General features: G+C 38.7%; 1 protein-coding gene across 1 annotated transcript in view; it reads right to left on the bottom strand.

Annotated features, from left to right (window-relative positions):
- LOC134742125 (uncharacterized) overlaps positions 1-24,051 on the bottom strand; it is a 161,954-nt gene that overhangs the window by 102,217 nt on the left and 35,686 nt on the right. Inside the window, exons 2-25 of the mRNA XM_063675087.1 lie at positions 22,684-22,745; positions 21,808-22,009; positions 21,327-21,431; positions 21,098-21,214; positions 20,871-21,002; positions 19,174-19,289; positions 17,677-17,926; positions 16,875-17,140; positions 15,939-16,674; positions 14,583-15,755; positions 14,246-14,455; positions 13,866-14,159; positions 10,793-13,783; positions 10,037-10,705; positions 9,245-9,955; positions 8,955-9,146; positions 8,037-8,219; positions 6,713-6,844; positions 4,449-5,169; positions 4,141-4,316; positions 2,991-3,902; positions 2,607-2,744; positions 1,082-1,855; positions 73-216 (exon numbers count right to left, since the gene is read on the bottom strand). Of these exons, the coding sequence (XP_063531157.1) occupies positions 73-216; positions 1,082-1,855; positions 2,607-2,744; positions 2,991-3,902; positions 4,141-4,316; positions 4,449-5,169; positions 6,713-6,844; positions 8,037-8,219; positions 8,955-9,146; positions 9,245-9,955; positions 10,037-10,705; positions 10,793-13,783; positions 13,866-14,159; positions 14,246-14,455; positions 14,583-15,755; positions 15,939-16,674; positions 16,875-17,140; positions 17,677-17,926; positions 19,174-19,289; positions 20,871-21,002; positions 21,098-21,214; positions 21,327-21,431; positions 21,808-22,009; positions 22,684-22,740 (11,401 nt within the window). The 5' untranslated portion in view covers positions 22,741-22,745. The remainder of the gene's footprint in view (positions 1-72; positions 217-1,081; positions 1,856-2,606; positions 2,745-2,990; positions 3,903-4,140; positions 4,317-4,448; positions 5,170-6,712; positions 6,845-8,036; positions 8,220-8,954; positions 9,147-9,244; positions 9,956-10,036; positions 10,706-10,792; positions 13,784-13,865; positions 14,160-14,245; positions 14,456-14,582; positions 15,756-15,938; positions 16,675-16,874; positions 17,141-17,676; positions 17,927-19,173; positions 19,290-20,870; positions 21,003-21,097; positions 21,215-21,326; positions 21,432-21,807; positions 22,010-22,683; positions 22,746-24,051) is intronic.

Here is a 24,051-nt window from a genome sequence, read left to right as displayed (position 1 = left end):
AGCGCCCGCCTAGTGGCGGGTTGCTGGCAGTGAATGCGTTAGTAAAAATAATGAATATTGTGCATGAATTACCTCTAGAGCAGACGGGTTGATGGTTGGAAACGGCGCAGTGTTGGCCAGAGGCGCAAGGACCGCCACGCTCGCACGGGTTGGCACAGCGCCCACCTGCACACGCCAGATTCGGCGCGCATTGTTCATCCGAAGTGCACTCTAACGCTGTGCATACCGAAATGTTGATTAATTATGATTGTAACAAGCTTACATTTTCTGTGACAGTAACTGATACTGACTGATTAATGAAATATAAGTTAAATCGAAAATTTTAAATGAAAAATTAACAATGACTGCTTAAAAAATATCTGAAGTGGAAACAAGATTGTAGACATCAATTTTATCACAAAAATATGAGATTGTATGTAATTCGAATTTTAAGTAGCTCTTACAACAATATTTTTGTATTGCACATTCTAAATACTTCATTATATTAAATAAAACTCACGGCAGTACAATGCGAGTATTCCCTGTTTTAATAGAATATATCGAATTATCAAAGTTTAATAACCAATGTTGTATCAGGTTATTCAAACCTTTCTAACTGATTATAATGTGTAATTAAATATATCATATTAAAAGCAGGGCTTCAAATAACAGGACGTAAGTAAGCGGTAAAATTAAAATATTATTGCACACTCTGTCTCGTGGCAGCTTTATGCATTATCATTTTGTAATCAAGCTCCAGAAGCATTAAAAATAGGTATATGCATGCACAACCATCACCAAAATGTTTAAGTGGAAGTTATTTTCAATATGATAAATGTATGTCTATGTATATTTACACAAATATATTTCTCGTGCTTGAAAACTACCTGATACAGAAGAAGTTCAAACTGTGGAAAAAACAACAACAAGAAACATGCTAGAAAAAGGAAAGAAATAGACAAAGAGCTCGCATGAAATCATAAAGTATAACTATCAACATTTCCTGCAATATGAAGACAAAAAAGATTATTAAGATTGGTACAAGATGCTAATAAACTAAGATTCACTAAATATTATTTAAAATTGCAGCGCTATCAATTACCTTTAATGCAGCCATGATTTTGATCGTGTGTGAATCCTTTAGGACAGAACTTGCAAACTGGATGGTGGTCTTCTACTGAACATGGAGCACCACCGCAAGCGCCTTTACAAGGGTCTCTGCATTCGAAGTCTCTGCACGCCAAGTTTTGCGGACACCCATTGTCTCGTAAACATATTGATACTGCGGTGTGACAGTCTTCGATGCAAACGCAGATAGCGTTGTGCTCCACAGCTTCGCATTGTTTTCCCTTTGGACACATGGGCTCCTTTGACGCCAAGCAGGGATTCACACACTTGGAATTACGACATGCCGCATTAGAAGGACATTGTTCGTCCCGTGTACATTCTGCATCTTCCGGTGCGCAAGTTAATTCTCCTTTATCATTTAATGCAAATCCATTGCGGCAAACGCACACGGGTTCGTGATTTCTAACTTCACACTTTTGGTTTCTACGGCAGTTTTGGTAGTTCAGGCATGGATTTCGGCACTGGCCTGCATCAAAGTCGCAAGCCAATCGAGGCGGGCAAGACTTAGTTGGAGAACATGTGAATGTAGAGTTTGGCTCTGATGATGGTGTGCAGGCTGGATCAGGCCGGCAGGACACCCGTGGCTGCCCTACGTAACACTGTGGGCACGAGCATTGCGGCCGGTGCGCCACGGACTCACACAGCGCATCCTCACCACACGCGCCGCGAACAGTGCAAGGGTCCACGCAATGCAAGCTTAGGCAGGCCTTTTCAAGTGGACACTCCTTATCGCTCGTACATTCGATACCTAGGAAGATGTGAAAGAAGGAAGCAAAGTCGAAAGAGCGGTACCTTCAGCCGCGAAGAGGAAACTTTCTCACGAGACAGTGCATGCTTTTCGAAACTGATAGTTATGACGAGAGATATGTATATAACGGTATATTATAATACAAGCGATATGTACATGAAGCCGAACAAAATGTTACCGACTGTTTGATAATTCAAGCACGAACGGTGAGAATGCTTCCACTAAGACAACATGTTACAGTAATTACAGGTTTTATCATCCATCCACTTTAACCAAACGTGTGTAGGCTTTCTACTTGGGTGTTAATCGTATCTTTAGTATATGTAATAATCGAATATTTTGTTTGCAATCGGGGTATCAAAAGATGTTAAAATTATACGAAAAGTAGACAGACGTAAAGTAAATATTAAACAAAAAAGTTTATATTATTTAATGTATGATTCCTTCACATCCTTGGACACCCAAATTTGAATGCATATATATTGCCCAAAAACCATTGTATTTACATACGTGGTGTGGGGTGATCCTCTAATTTATAACATCTTATAATTTGAATGCTTACCAAAAACTACCCACATTTACCTGTTCAGCAGGCAATATTCAAAAATATCAATATTCTAATTTGCCGAATCTCTCACATGAAATACAATAGCATACACACTTTTATATCATGTTTTTGATGACGAATATCTTTGTCGTGCATTTATACAAGTGATCTTAACTCATGTTTTATCAATAGGTAGTTACTTACTAGTATGGCATTCAATATCTGCTTGTCCTTCCGTGCCAGGAATGCAATGGCAAACAAACTCTGCTCCTTCTCTCAAACATTCTCCGTTGATTCCGCAACCAGTTGTTCGACAATCAACCACACTACGCTCTTGAGAACCTGTAAAAGTATTTTAAAGTCTTAAAATGTTGTTAGTTTTCCAGTCATGTTTCATACGTCGATTAGTAAGTAGAAACTTCTTTAAAAAAATTGCGCACTGTCATTAATCTGAATTCAATCAAATAATAGCTACTGACATATATTTTTATTAGTATTTATTAAAACCATCAAACATCATCAGTCTCATCACTCTAATTAGATAAGAGAATTCACTTAATGATTAATTTGCGCCCAGTTAATACTTACATTCTATATTTGGGTCACCGTTAGGGTAGTTGCGTGGGCAGTAACATTGAGCTTCCTTATTATGCCCAATACGACACTGTGCATTCGTCCCACACGCTTTGTATGCGCAAGGCTCCATAGCACCACAGAAACACTGTTTTTGTGGCTCACCAGCGCAGTTTGGCGGGCATGTACACTCGTAACTACCATCGTCGAAATCCCGGCAACGAGCATTTATTCCGCAAGGATTGCGCAAACAGCTGCCCGCTGCTGGCTTAGAACATTCATATTTAGGGTTCCCTAAATAATTTGGCGGACAAGAGCATTGTGGTGATCGGTTCATTGCACGACAGATAGCATTGATTCCGCATGCGCCTACGCATACATTTTTACATTTTCCTTCTTCCAGGCACACTTCATCAGCACCACATTCTTCGTCGTGCTGACACTCGTAAGCATTACACTCGCTTAATGGATCACCTGAAAATCCGCTAGGGCAATTACACACGGCTCGATGGTGGGTCGGTAAACAAACTGCATTTTTCCCACAAGATTTTTCTTGGCAAGCCGGCTGACAAAGTTTTGCGAAACACAACATGTCATCTCCGCAATCTCTGTCATTGTTGCACCCAGGAATGCATGCACCTTGAACGCATATCTGTCTTTGAGGACATTTGTTTTTCGATGAGCATAATGTTCGACAACCGCCGTCAACACATTTTTCTCCACATGAACAATCCAAATTATTATCGCATAGGGATATACAATATCCACTGTCATCACATGGACAATATCCATCACAGTGCAATTGTTTTCTTTTACATTCCACAAAAGGATTACCGGTGAAATTTCTAGAGCAAATACATTGTGCTCTATGATTTAAAACATTGCACTCTGAACAAATGCCGCATAAACCGCTTTCCTTGCATGGATCTAAAACAGTATTAGAATATGATAGTATGTAGTTAGATGCTTTAATTTAACCCAAGTATCAACTTTTCTATACAGCTAGTGTAGCGCCGTGGGTACTTAAGTTGGGGCACTGAAGTCCCACAATAAAAAAAAGGAAAAATCTGTTCTGAATAATAAATATATTAAAATGTTTTGATTTATCAACAGTATGATAAGGTTAGTTACATAAACTATGTAACGTGTGACGAATGTACCATACCTTTGCATTGGCCGTTGAAACAGGCTTGAGATTCATCACAAGCGTTGTCATCTCTGCAGCCTTGCTTACAAATTCTGTTTTCACAGATTTGCCCATCGCTACACGCTTCGTCACTATTGCATACAACTCGGCATATTCCTCGAATGCACTTTTCGTTAGATAAACATATGCCGTCACTGAAAATTGTTGTTGGTATATTAATAATACATTTAAACAATATTGATATCCGTTTTATAAGCTAATAATGGCTACAACTAATACTAATACTGTTTAACAATGTCTCAATGTATACAATTCTTAATTCTTACCTTCTACAAGATGGATGACAAGTGTCGCCGTAACAGCTAAATCCATCTGCACAATTCTTATTTCGATCACAAGGAGTCATTTCTCTCCTACAAACCGTTCTTGGGTCTCCAACTAATGCTGGTGGACAACTACAAACAGGGCGATGATCTTTAGTTGTGCATAAAGCGTTAGAGCCGCATGTACCTGGTTCAGTACAAGGATCACTACATTGTCCTGATATGCACGCAAGATTGTTTGCGCAGTGAGAATCTGTTTTGCACCCTGTTACGCACAAGCGCCCATCACATACTTCGTCGTCAGAGCATTGCTCGTCGGAAGTACACGCGTAACGGCACACCCCGGCGTCACACCGTTCGCCCTGCAGGCACTCAGCGCCGTAAAGCGTACAAGCCGGCCGGCATCGGTCGTCCTCGCACCTCCAACCGGCAGAACAATCTGTATGCATGCGGCACTGTAATGTGGGCGTTCGCACGCATCCTATATTGGGTGTCGGGTTTGGTATAAGACCATCTGGACACGAACAAAGTGCTTTCCTGTCCACTGCAGAGCAAAGTGCATTGGGTCCGCATGGATTTATGTCACTGGCACATGGGTTTTCACAAAAATTGTTTTTGCAAAATTCATCAGGACCACAGTCTTCATCATGCCTGCATCCGTATTGACAAGTATTTCCTAAGCATATGTGTCCTAAGAAGCAGTCATTATCTACTCTGCACGTTACTGAAAAAATAGGTATCATTAGTGAACGGGTCTCTATATGTTTTGTCTTTATTTATGTATATCCCAACTAACATTAGGCGCTAAATATAAGGGGTAAAAGAGATATATAAGCGTTTGATTACTCCTGAGGTTCTATTGACGACCAGTGAAACCTGTGTCGAAACGTCGGTAAATAAAGGTAACAAAATAAATTCGCGATAGACCCGATTGTAAATGTGATTTAATATGTATTCAAAACGCGAAAGTCTTAAATGTTATATAACACTAGCTGCTTAACATGCATAATAGCGGCCAAAAAAGCTACAGTGGATCTTAAAGCCATAGATGAATCTCTTAAACACTTTTATGTCACCTCAACCTGAAGGTTAAGACTTTGCAGCTATTGTACAGCCGTTCTACGTCTAAAAGTTATAAAATAAGTGCTAAGTGTCGCCTAATTGTTTGTTGGGATATTATAAGTTATTATATAAGTATGTATATGTATATGTATGTATGTATGGTATGTTATTATATTATATTTAGTTGTTGTTGTGAAAGTAGCACCGCCCACAATTTCTCTGCTTTGCCACAAGGTTGACTGTTAGAGAATGCCTAATGGCATTAAGTCCGTCTTTTGTACTGTAAGGTTTTCTTTTGTGCAATAAAGGTTAAATAAATGGCGTTGCCGCCAAGCATTGCATGTAGGCACTTCTAGGACCCATTTATAAATAATAAAATAAATATTATAGGGACATTCTTACACAAATTGACTAAGTCCCACGATAAGCTCAAGAAGGCTTGTGTTGTGGGTACTCCACGGGTACTCAGACAACGATATATATAATACTTATATACATAGAAAATATCCATGACTCAGGAACAAATATCTGTGCTCACCCACTAGATCGACGACCGGTCTGGCCTAGTGGGTAGTGACCCTGCCTTTGAAGCCGATGGTCCTGGGTTCGAATCCCGGTAAGGGCATTTATTTGTCTGATGAGCACAGATATTTGTTCCTGAGTCATGGATGTTTTCTATGTATTTAAGTATTTGTATACGTATTATATATATCGTTGTCTGAGTACCCACAACACAACACAAGTCTTCTTGAGCTTACCGTGGGAATTAGTCAATTTGTGTAAGAACGTCCCCATAATATTTATTTAATTATTTTATTATTTATAAATGGGTCCTAGAGGTGCCTACATATTCATATTCATATTTATTTATTGCATCCATGGTACACAGGTGTTACATATATAATAGTTTCACATGGGCCCTGGTAGGGCAAGGCAATTATCTTAAATCTAAAGATTAATTTATATATGTACAATATATTTGACAGTGTCTTATTTAACTTTTAATAATTTCATAGTTGTATTATATAATATATGTATAGTTATTTCTGAAGTCAATAACTGATTTTATTTTACCAAAATTTATAAAATTAAATATACAATAATAATATACATGCTTAAAACGATTGTAAGTTTATGTCAAAAATATCGATACCTATATAATGTCAATTTCAATGCAATAAAAAAATACAAATGTAAGCACTTACATAGACAAGATCCTTTAGAACACCGTTCATTAAGTGCACATTCTTCATCCACTTTACATGGAGGAACGCACATTGAATCATGACACATATGGCCATTTTCACATTCTCCAGCGCCACCACATAAACGGGGAACTGAAATAATATGTTTCATAGTTTCTAATCTTCCAATTTAACAATTATGTATTTCTGATTAAGATTTTTACTTTATTCCTAACAAAAAAACATGGTAGGTAGGTACAGACGGTACAGTAATTTGAAAATACACCATAAGCTGCGGGGGGTCAATTTTGACTGCGGTATAATTACAACTAATCGAAATATCTTCCATATTTTACATTATTAACTAGCCACACACAACACATATTTTTCGCTATATGGACACATATGGCACTCTAGTTAACAATGTAAAACATGGAAGATATTTCGATTAGTGAAAATTACCCCGCAGTCGAAATGGCCCCCCTGCACCTTACACGGTTTATTATTTAAGCTGGCCGCGTCTAAAGTTAGATGAGAGTTTCAGGTGCAATTATTTGTATTTATTTACATACTCGTAGGTACACTAATACAACCTCACCTCTGCCGTCTCTGTATTGCATACAAATGTGTATGCAGGGTACTAAGCTAATAATTTTGCTCACTCTACATGGTATATGTTATGTTTTAAAAAAGCCCCAATATATGACAGAGAGACAAATACCCTAGTCTGAACATGGTCCGAAATGTTCTTTGCTGGTTTTTAGGGTTCCGTACCTCAAAAGGAAAAAACGGAACCCTTATAGGATCACTCGTGCGTCTGTCTGTTCGTCTGTCACAGCCTATTTTCTCCGAAACATATGTAAGTTTGTGACCCAAAGATGGACATGTAACGTAAACAAATTAATTTTAAACACGGGGGCCACTTTAGGGGGTTAATGAGAAAATTTAAAAATAAAGTTTGTCAAACTATATCGTGTTACATATCAAATGAAAGAGCTCATTGTGAGAATGTCAAATATATTTTTTTTATAATTTTAAGATAAATAGTTTAGTAGTTATTCAAGAAAATAGGCAAAAAATGACCATCCCCCCTTATCTCCGAAACTACTGGGTCAAAAATTTTGAAAAAAAAATACACAAAATAGATCTTTACCTATAGATCACAGGAAAACCTATTAGAAATGTGCAGTCAAGCGTGAGTTGGACTTAATTACTTAGTTTTTGTTCCGACCGTTTTTAAATACATTTCACATAAAAAATACATTGTTTAAATTGTGTAATGTACGGAACCCTTGGAACGCGAGTCCGACTCGCACTTGGCCGGTTTTTTAAATATAGAACTCACTTCGAACACATTCTATATCTTGATTTCCGGTAAATGCATGTGGACAGCTACATTGCACCACGTGATTTTCAGAGCGACAGATAGCATTCAAACCGCAGCTTTTTTCCACCTGACATGGATCCAAACATTGACCAGTAATGCATTTCTCTGATGAACCACATTCTTCATCCAAAAGACAGAGAGCTGCAATAGAACATTATTGTCGAGGCTCGGAAGTAGCTACTTGCTGGCTGAGGATTCGTTTTAAACGGACGACCTTGGGAGTCCGTTTAATTGAATCCGAAGCCAGCAAGTAGCCTTCTTGCCGAGTCATATACCTAGGTATAGTGCTTTTCTCAAAAATGGCGCAATAAATACAAATATAATAGAAATATTTTACAGAAGCAACGTTCTTACGTATATATTTTCACAGAAAAAAGTAAAAACAATTGATAAGATTTGCTTTGCCGCCTTTTTATTTTTTTTAATTGAAAAACGAAGTGTATTTTTTTGCCGAAAATACGCCAACCTATTTGAGACAGCTAAATAGTCGCAGTACCAACATTATAATAATAAGTACTGATCATCTGTTTGGCTGTTTAATGGACCTATGCCTTCATTTGATATGGCCACTTCAACTTTTAAAAAGTTTGGAACTCGACAAATAATGGAATTTGTATGCAACATTGCATTGCAGTCCCGAAATCGAGACTGCAATGTTTTTAACTTTTAAATTTTTTGACTGACCATAAACTACGCACTTCGCGACTTAATTTTTAACCGGCAACGTCGACTTTGCCGTCCATTTTTGAGAAAACAAATATTTCAGATGAGCGTATTATAATATTTGTATATTGTAGATGTATTGTACTTTAGTTAGATTTATATATATTTTAGAATAAGATGATATATGTATATATGACTCAAAATTGTGTTTACCTTTACAAATTCCTTTATGGCAGTATTTGTCATTAGGACAGTCTGTTTTCCCAGTGCATATAATTTCACGAGGGCTACATCCATTTGGAGAATTAGGATTTCCTACATACCCTGTTTTACATTTACATTGTCCCACATGTCGAACGGCAATACATTCTGCATTTTTACCGCATTTTATGTTTTCACATGCATCTAAAAGAAAATACATGAACGTCATAAGTACGCATCTTTTTTTAAGTCTGGAAATTAAAATTTACGTTTGTTCATTCGAGCATGTACCTGACACTTACCTGTACATTTGCTTATAGCACCAGTAACAGTACAGCGAGCGGCTGCCGGGCAGTCTCTATTATATCGGCATTCTTGTGCTTTACGACATCCTTCCTCGTAAGCATTGCCTACTGTTCCGGTAGGACATGTGCATAGCGCGCTGTTTCGTGTGTTCTTACATTCAGCCCCACTCCCACAAGTATTAGATTCGCACCAATTAATTTCCACGCAACCTCTGTAAGGATCGCCAGTATACCCGGGTTGGCAATAACATACACCTTTATGATTTTCAGATGAACAAACTGAATTGTCTCCGCAGTCGTTTCTCATCAGACATGCTATTTTACACATATTTTTATCACACATTTGGTCATCCGTACAGTCATTATCAACATCACATTGTTTTCTTTTACAACTTTGTCGTGGATCTCCATAAAACCCAGCTTTGCATGAGCAAACGGGCTTATGAACTTGACCTAAACAGTTAGCCTGCCGTCCACATGGATGTCCGTCACATACTTTGACACATTGCGGAATTCCATTTCTGCTTACAAAACATTTTTCATCTTCAGCACAATCATCGTCGGCCATGCACTGAACTTCCTTAGTGCACACTCTATTTAAGCAAAATTGAAAATCTGGGCAGGTATTATTAGAGTTGCAGGTTAATCGACATGTTCCTTGAATACAAACTTGATCACTTAAACATTCCCTTGAGCTTTTACATAAACCTACAACAAATAAAACGGATAAGCAAATAGGATACGTCGAGTAAAACAAACAAAAATGTTTTAGTCCCGCAGTTTACGTACCGACACACAAATTATCGACACATTTAGTGCCAGAAGAACATCTGCTGTCATCAGTGCAGTACTGTATTGGGACGCACCCAAGCACTGGGTCCCCAGTATAGCCAGGTGAACACGAACAATGTCCGATATGGCTCCTGGAAAGACAATCGGCATTTCTGCCGCAAGCTCGTGGAATACTACAAGAGTTTACACATTTGTAATTGACGCATGCTTCTTCTGACGAACAATCGGTATCTTTTGTACATTCGAATTTAGTGCATTTTTTGTAAGGATCCCCTTGGCTATTTGGCAGGCACTCACAAATAGCATTATGTGATTCTACTATGCACTGCGCATTTTCACCGCATAGCGACGATTTTTGGCAGGGGTTGATGCATTGATTGTTAATACACGTAGTTTTTTCCGAGCAGTCATTATTTGAAAAACAATCGCCGGGTAGTTTGCAAATGCCTTTACTTGTGTCTAATACTGTTCCATTAATGCATTTGCATGCATAGGATCCATGTGAATTTTCGCAATCTGAATTTACGGGACAAGGATCGGTCAGGCATTCGTTAATATCCTCACAGGCAATATTATTCAAATTATAGCCTATTGGGCAAGTGCACGTTGATTTATGATTTATAATTTTACACATACCCCCTTGACATGCAGAATCATCGCATTTATCTGAAAAAAAAAATTACAAATTATAAAATTAATTATAAAATAATTTTGAAATAATCATTAACTATGGAGATAATAATAAAAACTTACCGGAACATTTGTTACTTCTACTATTGCAATATTTATCACTGGAACAATCTGAGCTATCGACACATTCCACTTTGAAACATCCAATATTTTTGTCTAGTGGATTGCCGAGATATCCTTTTTTGCAAGAGCATGCAACTCTATGGTTTAAAACTGAACACATTGCATTCAACCCGCATGCTTTAGTCTGACAAGGATTCTGGCATTTTCCTCGTATACAAGCAAGTGAGCTGTCACATTGTTCATCTCGTCTACACTGGTTTGGTAGTATACATCCAGTTTTATAAGGATCACCGATTGCTCCAGTTGCGCAAATACATTTGAAAGACCCTATTGTGTCTTCACACTGAGCTGATGGATGGCATGGATTGTCTAAACATTCATTAATATTAACACATTCGTCAATATTTACTTTAAAACCAGGTAAGCATTGGCATGTTGTTGATTTACAACGTTGGTTACTAAGGCAATCTGCATCTGATTTGCAGCCAGGTATACATAATCCAGAACTGCAATGTTCTCCGTGCAAGCAGTTGCCACTGGAGTGGCAGATTTTATGGCATTTATTATCGCTGCATTTCTCACCAATCGCGCACCCAGTGTTATCTTGACAAGGCACTTGGCATAAAAATCCAATACACATATGATCTGGAGGACATTCGGATGTTCTACTGCACGCACTTGGTATCCGTACACAACCTTGTTGAGGAGAAGGCGTTCCTTCAAATCCGAGTGGACATTCACATCTTGTACTGTGATTAATTCTTGAACAAATAGCATTCGGACCACACACTCGTGTTGCCAGACATGGATTAACACATTTGTTGTTTATGCAAGATTCTTCGCTGGCACAATCGTCATTAACTCTGCAGCCAACTAAACATTGTCCGCCTACGCATGCTTGTCCAATGCCACATTGAGAATGCTTTGCGCATTGTGTCATGCAAAAATTCTTTAGGCATATATCTCCTTTATCGCATTGGCTGGAGTTTTTACAAGCAGTTAAGCACTGTCCATTATAACACACATCCCCGTCGCAATGAGCATCATTATCACAGGTTAGCAACTTTTTCTTGCAAGCATTACCGCCTTGAATGCTTTCATAACCTTCGGGACATAAACAGATTGCTTTTCTATCTACAAATTTACACAGAGAGTTTATACCACATGCTCCGTCACATGGATTTACACATCGTCCTGCGACGCAGGTTGCTTCCAACGGACAGTCATCATTACCATTAGGACAATCGTCCTGAACTCTACATACTCCTGTTTTATCAGTTGTCAATCCAGCAGGACATTTACATGTGTACGATGTAAGATGTGGCTCGCAGATGGCAGTTGGATGACAAGGGTTTGGATTGCAGACCTCTATCTTTCTACAATTAACCTCTGGTAGTGGATCCGCTATATAACCGCTTGGGCATTGACAATTTATTTTATGATTTTCTGCTATACATACAGCATTAACACCACAAGAATCCTCGGCACATGCATTATTACAAGTATGTGTCATACGGTTACACAATTCGTGGGTTAAGCAATCCGTGTTATATATGCATGGGACTGATTGACATCCTTTTTCTAGATCATCGGGATTGCCGGTAAAGGGCCCAGATGGACACTGACATTTTGCAACATGGTTATTGGTAACGCAGATAGCATTCGGACCGCAAATTTTTTGTTGACAAGCTGATGTACATTTTTTAATAGAACCAACATATTTACAAATCTCATTTTCTCGACATTGTGCATCATCGACGCATTGGTTTTTATTGATAGGTAAACATCCATCACGGTCATTGGGATTTCCTTTAAAACCCGTTAAACACTCGCATTGACTTTTATGGCGTCTAGTTATACATTTTGAATTCTGAGGACAACTAAATGACAAACAGTTGTCAAAACATTTCCTTACACCGAGTACATCTTTTTGGCATGACTTGGTATTGTCGCAGTCATCATCTTTTTCACAGCTTGGAGTGGATGGTTGCTCACAAATAGAAGTTACAGGATTCCAACGGAAATTATCTTTGCAATCACAGCGTGCACTATTGTCTATCACTCTACACACTTCGTTAGCGCTGCAAGCTATAGTTGAACATAAATCTATACACCTATTCGTAGACCCATCCACTGCCATGCAAAGTTGCGGCTCTGTGCAGTCGCTGTGTCCATTGCATTCAATTACATTTGGTTCGCCATGCTCTAAATAGCAACCAGATTGAACGTCATTTGCTTTGCCCACGTACCCTTCAGCACATAAACAATGAGCTTGATGATTGGAGCTAACACACAATGAATTAGGTCCACATTGCAACTTACTGCAAGAATCCACGCATTTTCTTACATTTTTTGCTACCTGAAAGCATATTTCAGTGTCTTTGCAATCACCATCTGTCATGCACTTATTATCGGGAACACACCCATGTTGCAAGTTGTTGGGATTTCCTGTATATCCGGGTAGACAATGGCAAATGCCTTCTTCACATATTGATTTCGGACCACAAGACATTTTGCGACAAGCATCGACACATCTGGATCTTTCACATATGTATCCATCTGGGCATGTAGCATTATGAGTACAAGTGCAACTGTTGCCTTCGGTACACTTAGAAATGGATACATGCGAACAAAGTTCGTACGGATTACCCACATAGTGGCTTTTGCAAATACAACTGAAACTTCCTGGAGTATTGATGCAAATTGCATTCTCAGCACATGGTTTAGAGCTACATTCATCTATATCAATGCATTGTAGATTTGGATTTCCAATATAACCTGGTGGACAGAGGCACTCGACATGTGATCGTGTTTGTTGACAAACAGCGTTCCGACCACAAGATGCTTTAGCACAAGTTATATGTCTCCGAGGAAGGCATTTGAAATACGGATTTCCAGTATAATCTTTGTTACACTTACAAGCGTTTGAAAGTCCGTAAACGCAATGTGCATTATCCCCACATCCTGGTTCGCACGTTGGTGGTGAAATAGCTAAAATATAAAATATTATTTATGAAGGTGAAATGGATACGAAAATATTATTTACGTTGAATTTAAGAGTAAGTATACTTACGTGGCATGCATAGCAAATCAGGGTTTCCGACAAAGAAATCATTACAAACGCATTTTCCACTATGTTCATTGCACGAGGCGCCTACTCCACATACTACGCCTTCACATCGCTGGCGACAACGCCCCGCCACGCAAGACATGGGCTCCTCACACGGCGCGCCCGGCCCGCACACGTCTCTTCTGCAAGAGCCCCCCGGGAATGGATTTCCTACCATGCCCTCAGGGCACACACATGTTGGCCCTGACTTTGATATAATACATTGTGCACGAGAAGCGCATAAGAACGAATCGCAACCTGGAAATTGATTTTTATTATTATTGACATGTTAATTTATGGATAGGTTGATTATTTTCTATGTTATTATTAAAGTTAATATTCACCGGATATGCACTTTCCACCTTCTGGTTTAGTGTATCCGGGATTGCAGCGACACCATGCTGCGTGATTATCGACTTCACAAAACGCATTATGCCCACAAGAAACGCTGCCGCAAGGTGATAGGCAAGTGCGGTTCAAGCATGATAGCGTGTTCGAACATTCATTGTCTGAGCTACAAAGTTGTTTTTGTGTCGGCTCTTCCTCGACGCTACCTACAACCAAATTGAAAGACTAATTAAAAAATTAATTATTGTCAGAAAACGATTACCAATACAATAATTATTTGACCAATATTACTATATGTAATGATAAATCATTACATCAGGTATAAATACTCACATCCAGTTTTATAAGGATCTCCAATCATATTTTGAGGGCATTCGCATTGAAAACCACCCTTTTTGTCGTGACATATCGCACCATAGGCACAGGGAGCGCTATGACATTCATTTCTGTTAGTGCAACCTGTATATGGATCTCCCTCGAATCCCGCCATACACATACACCTAGGTGGGTCACTGGGCGTACACTTTGCATTAATTCCACAAGTAAACCTCTCGCATGGACTTTTGCACTTTTGACCGTCAGTTACGTCTAGATAAAATGGCGGTGGGCAAACACATTTCCCAGGTTCAATACATTTTTCATTAGAAAAGCAATCAGAATCGCTAATACAACGTTTTTGATTTATGCTACAATGCCCAGTAGTGATGTCTTGACCATAACCTGGAGGACATTTACAAATAAAAGAACCCACTGTATTCATACATTCCGCGCCGATTCCGCACACAGGCTGACCAGCAGTGCATTCGTTTATATCTTCGCATGAACCATCGAGAGTTTGAGAAAGTCCGGCAGGGCAAGCACAGTAACTTACTCCGTCTAAAATAACTATGCACTCAGCACCCTTCCCGCATTTTTTATCTTTTGAGCACCCTGATAGAACGCAATGGCCATTTACAACTTTGTATGGTGGCTGGCATTGGCAGTTAATATCATTGCACATTTCACATAGGTTATAAGGGTTGCCACTATATTCCGAGGGGCATTTGCACTCGTAACTTCCCGGTAGGTTTTTACAGATTGCATTTAGACCACACGGGGAGTGTCCATGTTGAGTGCATTCGTTGATGTCTTCACACAAACCCGTTTCTTTGCTACGAATGTACCCTTGAGAGCAAATGCAGACATTTTCTGCGTCGTGTGATATACATTGTTCGCCGAGAGGACAAGGATTAGTGTCACTGCATTCACTTGGCACTTTGCCTGGCACGCATCCATCAATATAAGGGTCCCCGTGGAAACTGCCAGGACATTCGCATTGGAAGTTTCCAGGAAAATTTTTACACACAGCTCCAGTGCCACATGGATTAGAAGGACATTCATTTATATCTTGACAACCTCCGAGAGATGACGGATTTCCAGTGAAACCACTTCGGCACGTGCACTGAGCCGTTTGGTCTGTCAATAGGCATTCGGAGTTGCTACCGCATTGTAAAGTTTCGCAAGGATCTACAACAGACGAATAAATAGTAAATTATGATTCAAATGCTGTGTTTATTATAATTATGTATTTATGGTTTACAGTCAGAAACAAAAATAATACGTTAAGTCAAATGGTTTTGTTACTAAGTTGTATTTGTGTTGTACTGTACGTATTTATTTACTTATAGGATGATATTCTTATATACTTACGCCTGCATTCATTGCCAACATTGGGATCTGGACACAAACATCTTGAGTTTTGATCGCATATAGCATTACCGGGGCATTCATCATTATTTTTACATAAAAGGATTTCAGCACATCGTACTCGTGGATCCGGATCGGGCACTGTGCCTTCAGCACATTCACAGCTGTATGAACCATCTCGGTTAATACATTCTGCGCCAACACCGCATGCTCCGTCAGTTTGGCATTCATCGATATCTATGCACTGTTTATATGCATTTCCCGTATAACCTTCTGGACACTGGCACATGAAGCTACCCAATGTGTTTGAGCATCTCGCATTTATACCACAGCGGCCGACTGGTCCAACAGAGGTGTCACATTCATTAATATCGATACAACCGGCTGCTATGTCTGTAGGGTCGAAAGTCCAACCATCGTCACATACACAGAAAGCTTCAGCGCCATCTGGTTTGCAGTAGGCATGATCTCCGCATTTTACATCATCGCAGGGAGCGCGACATTTTACTGTCGGAGGTGACCCTACGAATCCTGTAGCGCACTCACATTCATAAGACCCCAGCGTATTAATACACATAGCATTTTCTCCACAAGTCGATGTTTTTGTAGCACATTCATCAATATCAGCACAAACAGATCCTTTTGCATCGAATCCCTCTTTACAGAAACACTGATCTTCTATACATTCAGCGTTATTTGTACAGTCAAAATTAGATTTACACAGAGTATTGACGTCAATCTGAAAGCATTTCAATTAATGTAAATAATACCTATCGTCGGCTAAAGTCACAAACCTCGTAACTCCATTTCAAGGAAATTAGTAATTGGTACCTTAGCCAACAATACCTCTACCAATCTCGACTCTATGCAATAACGTTATGAAGGTCTGATCTTCGAGCTAACTGTGCAAACATAGTATAACAATTGTCATTTATTTACCTGTTCACAGGCGACTTGTGGGTCAGGTTTGGCTCTGTATCCTTGAGGACAGATGCAGTTGTATCCGGGCGCAGCATTTTCGCAGACGGCGTGCGTGCCACAGGGGCGTTCCAGCCCTTCGCATTCGTCGACGTCGCGGCAGCCGTGTGGCGCGCGCGCATCGCCTGTGTACTCCGGTTCGCACGCGCATACGTAACTGCCCACCGTGTTGGTACACACGGCGTGGTCGCCGCACACCTTCTTGCTACTCTTACATTCATCCACGTCTGGTGTAAAAAACAACTCACGTCTAAATTACATCTACCGCCGGCGCACCTCATATAAAGACATACCGCACGCAATAGGAACGCCAACGGCCACTACGAAGTCTACGAAGAGCAAGAAACAGGAGAACAGACGACTGAGCATAAAACAGTGTTAGAGAAATCGACGAAAGTTGTGAAGTAGAAACTGGAAGGAAGAAGTTTTATCTAATAAAAACAAAATATTTCACGAACAAGGATCCGTCAATGCCTCTTGTCGCCAACATAAAACTTATTAAGTAGCTACAAAAATCTTCGGGCGGTTGTCTTTCGATCGCCGATGGGAATGCACCAACTAGCTGAAAATTGGTTCGTTACATTTGTCGATAAATGTTTCGAATGAAGTGATAATTAGTAAAAGCGTGAAGCTACCGCGCGTCCGGATGCGGTAGTGTTCAGCGCGATTCGTTACACGCGACCGAGTTACAATACCACAAAGCGTTAGGCCACACAGTAGTAGAGTAGGTTAGCGGTTCACTTGACACATTTTGGTTGCTCACCAGTACATCCTACGTCTGGGTTGCCTTGGAAACCAGGCGGGCAGACGCAGCGGTAAGCGCCGGGTAGATTTTGGCAGAGAGCTCCGCGACCGCACTGGGCGCGCGCGCACGCGTCCAGCTCCTGGCAGGCGACGCGCGGGTCACCCTCGCTGCCGGGGGGACAACTGCACTCGAACCCGCCTTCCACGTTTCTGCACGTCGCACCTGCGCCGCATGCCGACCCGCTTGCGCACTCATCCACGTCCACACACTAGCCCGATCAAAGAGGACTCAATGACACGCATGTTATAATTAATTATGTATAAGTACGTACGCTATAGCTAGGCTGTTTCTATAATGAGGTAACTACCTAACTACTAAAAAGTAAGCACATAGATACTAATCACAGATATATTATACAGAATAATCGATATCTTATTAGGCACAAATATTCTGTCCATGAAGTTACTTCCGTGAGCCAAACGAAGGGTCACCAGTCACCATCACGTAAATACAACAATTATATGGAATTTTCTAATCTAAATATCAGTATTCTTTTTTCACGATATTTTTTTCTATTGTTAATAATATAACTTATAAGTAAAGCCTGACCGGTAATATATGATCATTGTCAAGGGGGCGCTGTTCATTCTCATGTATAGGGTGACAGTTGTTCATATAGTATGAAAAAATTAGTTCCAGAGAAATTCCGCAACATGGTGATGATCATATATTCCTGGTCAGGCTTTACCAAATGTCGATATGAGTTTTGGCAATTGTTGATGAAATTTTAAGTAAAACTACCTAATAAAGTGACACTTTCCCTGACTAGTGTCAACGACTATTACCTATGACTTTTTTAATTTGCATGGTTCATCGTAAAAAAGTCACGATCTCGGTGACGTCAGAGGATCCTATTTAATTGTCAAAAGTGTGGATGGATATTAACAATCTGGATTTTGTTTTATAATACATCAAAAAAAGAAAGTGAGAGAGACAGAGAGAGAATTTGCTTCACTTCTGTTGTATTGAGAAGGGTCAAGGGTGCCTTAACACAAATTTTGGAAAATGTAACTAACTGTAATAATAGTTCAATAACTATTACAGTAAATTACATTTTCCAAAATTTGTGTCAAGGCACCCTTCTCTACACAACAGAAGTGAAGCAAATTCTCTTTCTCTTTCTCTCTCTCTCTCTCTCTCTCTCTTTTTGATGTATTTTAAAACGAGATCCAGATTGTGATTCATCCATACTTTGACAATTACGCAGCGTCTTACGCAAGCGAACAACTAGCGAACGCGATGCGAAGCGGTGCAGCCCACGGCGTTGGCGTTCGCAACGAGATCTCCAGCGTAGAACACTTCTATAGGTATCAAAGGATTAATTCACCCCGCGCCGCATCGCTTCGCTTCGCGTTCGCGTGTTGTTTGCCTACGTAGTACACTGCATTAGGATCCTCTGACGTCGTTTTAGCTTCATATGAAATATTTTTTAAATTCAGTGCAAAAATAACTTACACCATCGAATGGACTTCCAGTGTAACCAGCTAGACAGGCGCACGTGTAATTGCCCGGATAATTTTGACAGATAGCGTTGATTCCACAAGCGCCAGGTCGTCGACATTCGTCGATATCTAAAATTTATAATGATGAAGGAGTTATCTGATTGAAAAATTCAACAACGGGTTTTAATGTAAATATGTTAATAGAATTTTACGGATTCGATACGAACCAATGTTGCTAATTAGGCCAGGAAATAATGCTCAAAAAAAGGTATAGAGGGAAATGCTTGGAACACAATTTTTGACTTCGTAGCTTTGTTTGGACTAGTTAGGAGGTGAACATATCAAAAGTCCCCGGCCATAACCCTGGTGCTGGGGGGGAGAGGGGGATTTGAAGGTTCCATTTTTCGGTTTTTCGATTATATCTCGGAAACTATGCGTCTGAGCGACTTGGCCACTTATACAAAATGAAAAGAGATTTAATTTGTTACAAGTTTTATTCAGTCAAGTTTTTCGATATCTTGTATAGTTTTTGAGATATCTGCTCTTCAAGGCTTATTTAGGGCTCTCATTTTTATCTTGATTATCTATATCAGTGAAGCTGCTAGGCCGGGTTTGGGATCGTTTTCGTATAAATCGGGGGTGCTGAATTCATTGATGGTATCAACATTGACACCATTCCTAAGTAAAAACAAATTTTTAAAAATTGTTTTTTTATAAAACTCCTCTTTACGCTTAATCCGCCAAACCGATTTCGTTGAAATTTGGTATAGAGATGGTTTGAGTCCCGGGACAGTACATAGGATAGTTTTTATAACCAAAATCATCTTTTAAGGGTGTGAAAAGTGGGATGGAAATTTGTATGGGGAATCAATAACCGCTGAATTTATTTAAATAATATTTGGGATGGTCTACATGTTTGATTTAGTTGATATTGATACCAAACATGACTTCAAACCTAAATTTAAACAGTATTAACCTCAGGAATTCAACTTCGGCGAAGAAGCTGAATTCCCCTCACACCAAATTTCACACCTTCAAAGTATGATTTTTGAGATAAAAACTATATTATATCCTGTCTCGGGACTTAAAACACCTATTTACCAAATTTCAACTAAATCGGTTCAGCGCTTTAAGCGTGAAGAGGTAACAGACAGACAGAGACACACTTTCGCATGTATAATATTAGTATGGATTTAAGCGTGAAGAGGAGTTAAAACAAAAGTTATTTGTTAAGTTTTTATGTTTTTACTTTGGAAAGGTCAATGTTGATATCATAAATGAATTAGCACCCCCAATTTATACGAAAACGTTACCAAACCCGGCCTAGCAGCTTTACTTGATGTAGATAATCAAGATAAAATTGAGAGCCCTAAATAAACCTTCAAGAGCGGATATCTCAAAAACTATACAAGATATCGAAAAACATGACGGAATAAAACTTGCAACAAATTAAATCTCTTTTCATTTTGTATAAGTGGCCAAGTCGCTCAGACGCATAGTTTCCGAGATATAATCGAAAAACCGAAAAATGGAACCTTCAAACCCCCCTCTCCCCCCCAGCACCAGGGTTACGGCCGGGGACTTTTGATATGTTTATATCCTAACTAGTCCAAACAAAGCTACGAAGTTAAAAATTGTGTTCCTAGCATTTCCCTCTATACCTTCTTATTGCTTGGCCTAAATAATATTTATATCGTAAAGGAAACCTACCTCGGCACTCTTCCTCACCATCTCCTTCGAATCCACGATTGCATTTGCAGATGAAATGAGCAGGCAAATTGCAACACTCAGCGTTTGCTACACATCGTGATGCCACTGCTGGGTCTTCACATTCGTTTATATCTGGCGATTACAAAAACGACAAATACAATCTCAAAGTTACTGAACACAATAGCGCAAGTATAATAACTATAAGTATCAGCAGTCTTTGTACATACCTCTGCAAGTAAAACCATCTCCTTCGTAGCCTGGGAAACAGGAACATTGGAAACTACCCACCGTATTTGTACAGTGAGCAAAAACATCACATGGCCGTTCCTTGCATTCGTTTACATCTAAAACAGCGACACGCACGATAATTAAGTTGTTGTCATGCTTTAATAATACATAATTCTATTGTTTCTTGTTTTATTAAGAGAGGTTAAAAGATGGTATGTGGAAACTTACCGGCTTCTTGGCAATTGCATCCTCCGAAACCGTCATTACAATGGCACACACCGTTCAGGCAAGCTCCATTTATACACTGCGCGCCATCTTCTTTGGTACAATCGTCTAAAATATTACATAAATAGGAGCGTTGTAGTACGTAATTGTAATTATAATTCAATTTTAGTGTAGTGTATAAGAATTAATAATATTAAAGTAAAAGCGCAAGTTCGACCTGTGCCATGAGTTCACGATGCTGTTCTTTTATTTATTTATATGTTGTTGATGAGTGTTTCTTAGTATTATTGAAATTTAGACTATAAGTAACTACTATAAGTACCTAATGGATTTTATTAATAAAAGTCCCATAAATAGTCATTTCGACTTTTACTAGTTCCCGTGATTCTTCAATAGAAAATATTCAAAGGTAATTAGGTTATTTTAATTTCTTGTTTTTAATATAGCTTTTCAACTAGAAACTCAATAATGGCAATTGACTCACCTGTGCATTTCAGCTCCGACCTAAGTTCGTCGGAAGCTTTATAGCAATCTGGCACACCGTCGCATAATTTCGATAATTCATATAATTGTAATATTTGTGTTGATTCGTTTACTTGACAGCCAAAATAGCCGTCTTCTAAATTTAAGAAAAATACTTCTCGTTTTATTCCTAAACCTATTCCATATTGGCCTTCTGTCGCTACCTGTAAAACAATTGAGAATAATTTTCACACGTCGCTCGCCTGTTTAGAATCACAAAATAATTTTCTAATAGTTAGTACAAAAAAATACAATATAGACGGATACAGGAGTGATATTTTTTTAAAGACTTCGGGTTCCCTTATAGGGTAACCGTTAAAGTTCCTTAAACGCTGCTCATGTGTTGTTGCAAATACTGTATGCCAGACACTTTGGACCGATTGAGACTACAATGGACCGGTACTTAATAAGTACATAATAGCTCTCTTTAAACTATTTCTCCCAGGGCTGCAGCCAGGCCCCCCGTTACCTTTCGCGGGCCCGATTGTATGAGTTTTAGCAAATTAGCTCCAGTTTGGACAAACTAACTGTCCTAAGGATGTTTATGACGCCAGCCACTGGTCAAATTATAATGTTAAGTATAGTATAAATCTTTTCAAATGATTTGTACGTCTAAGACCCTAATAATGGCTTTTGCTTAACAGATTAGGGTCTTAGACGTACAAATCATTTAAGAAGATGCAGACTATACCTATCTGTTTAACTTATTTAAGGCAAGGTTACCTATTAAAAGTTCATCTATTCCGTGATCGATCAAAACATGGCCGAAGATATTGGCCTTCTATAAATATTACAATTCACCGTTGTGATGTGATGGGTAGGTATATGAAGTACTTACATGTGTCGTTGTGGCTAAAAGCGTCCAAACCACTAGAGGTAAGGTGTCTATATACATGGTCTCTGAAACAAAATAAAAAGATAAACGTTAAAATATTATATTAGACGTATAATTTTACCAAACCAACTGTTTAATAGACGATTTACCCTAATAAAGGGTTAAAAAACAAAAATTTAAAATATCGCTTTACCTCCTACATATTTTTGTAAAGATATACAGCTGTGTGCAATACTCGTATAATAGCAGTCAATAGGAAATTGAAAATTAGGGGAAAAATATAACTTTAGATCAATTATATTGGATCTTTTTTTATAATTCTTCTACATTACTTAATATTGTTTCAAAATTAAGTGTAACCTTTACTTAAATAATATTGGAAGTGTTAAAAAAATATCATGAAAAGCCGCTTTTTTACTACCTCGCGGAAATTCTTATAAAAACGTAACAACCTACGAAAAAATACAATTGTGTACTAAAATTGTAATTTAATATCTGGTATATAATTTCTAATCAAAGCTTTACATCTAAACCCATGTCATCCAGAAAAAAATAAACTTCTATAAGACGATCTTCGTCTCAGTGTACTATAGTAGGTAGTCCATCATTCAGACTTTTTTGTTGATTTTGACCACATATATATACTTGGTTTTCTTTGTTTGCTTGAGACTCTAAATGATAGTGCCGTCCATCACAAACCAAGTAGTCGGTCAAAAATCAACAAAAGGCCGAATGATGGACTACTAGTACACTCTGAGATCTGAGACAAAGATCGTCTTGTAGATTTTTTTTTTCTGGACGACATGGGTTTAGATGTAAAGCTTTGATTGGAAATAATAGGCAAGATACTAAACTACAATTATAGTACAAAAAGCCGATTTCATGATATTTTTTTATCCTTTCGAGTGGCATACGTCATTTTTGAGTTGAAGGAATTTCGATTTTATTTTAATTAATCAAATTCCAACTATAAATAACGTTAATTGCCCGCTAGGCGGTTCCTGCCAGTTCAAGGGTTATACTTCCAATATTATTTAAGTAAAGGTTACAATTAATTTTGAAACAATGTCCAGTAATTCAGAAGAATCCAATATAATTGATATAAAGTTATAGTTTTCCCCTAATTTTCATTTTCCTATTGACTGCTAATATATTGCACACCGCTGTAAGTAGGTAACTAATATTGTTTAATATTAAATAAAATATAAATATTACGCCGCCGTGTGCACTATAAATAATGAAATTGTTTCTAGTGCACACGGCGACGGCGAAGACGCTAACACATAGTGTAACTGTAATGCTGGCACCACACTTCGCCTTATTTGGCTAATATTCGTGTTGCATCTCTTTCCTTTGACATACAAAACAAAA

The sequence above is a fragment of the Cydia strobilella genome, chromosome 6 (assembly GCF_947568885.1).
Source record: "Cydia strobilella chromosome 6, ilCydStro3.1, whole genome shotgun sequence".
Taxonomy (NCBI): Eukaryota; Metazoa; Arthropoda; class Insecta; order Lepidoptera; family Tortricidae; genus Cydia; species Cydia strobilella.
Note: the sequence above shows the minus strand (reverse complement) of the source record. Positions and strands in the feature narration are given on the sequence as shown.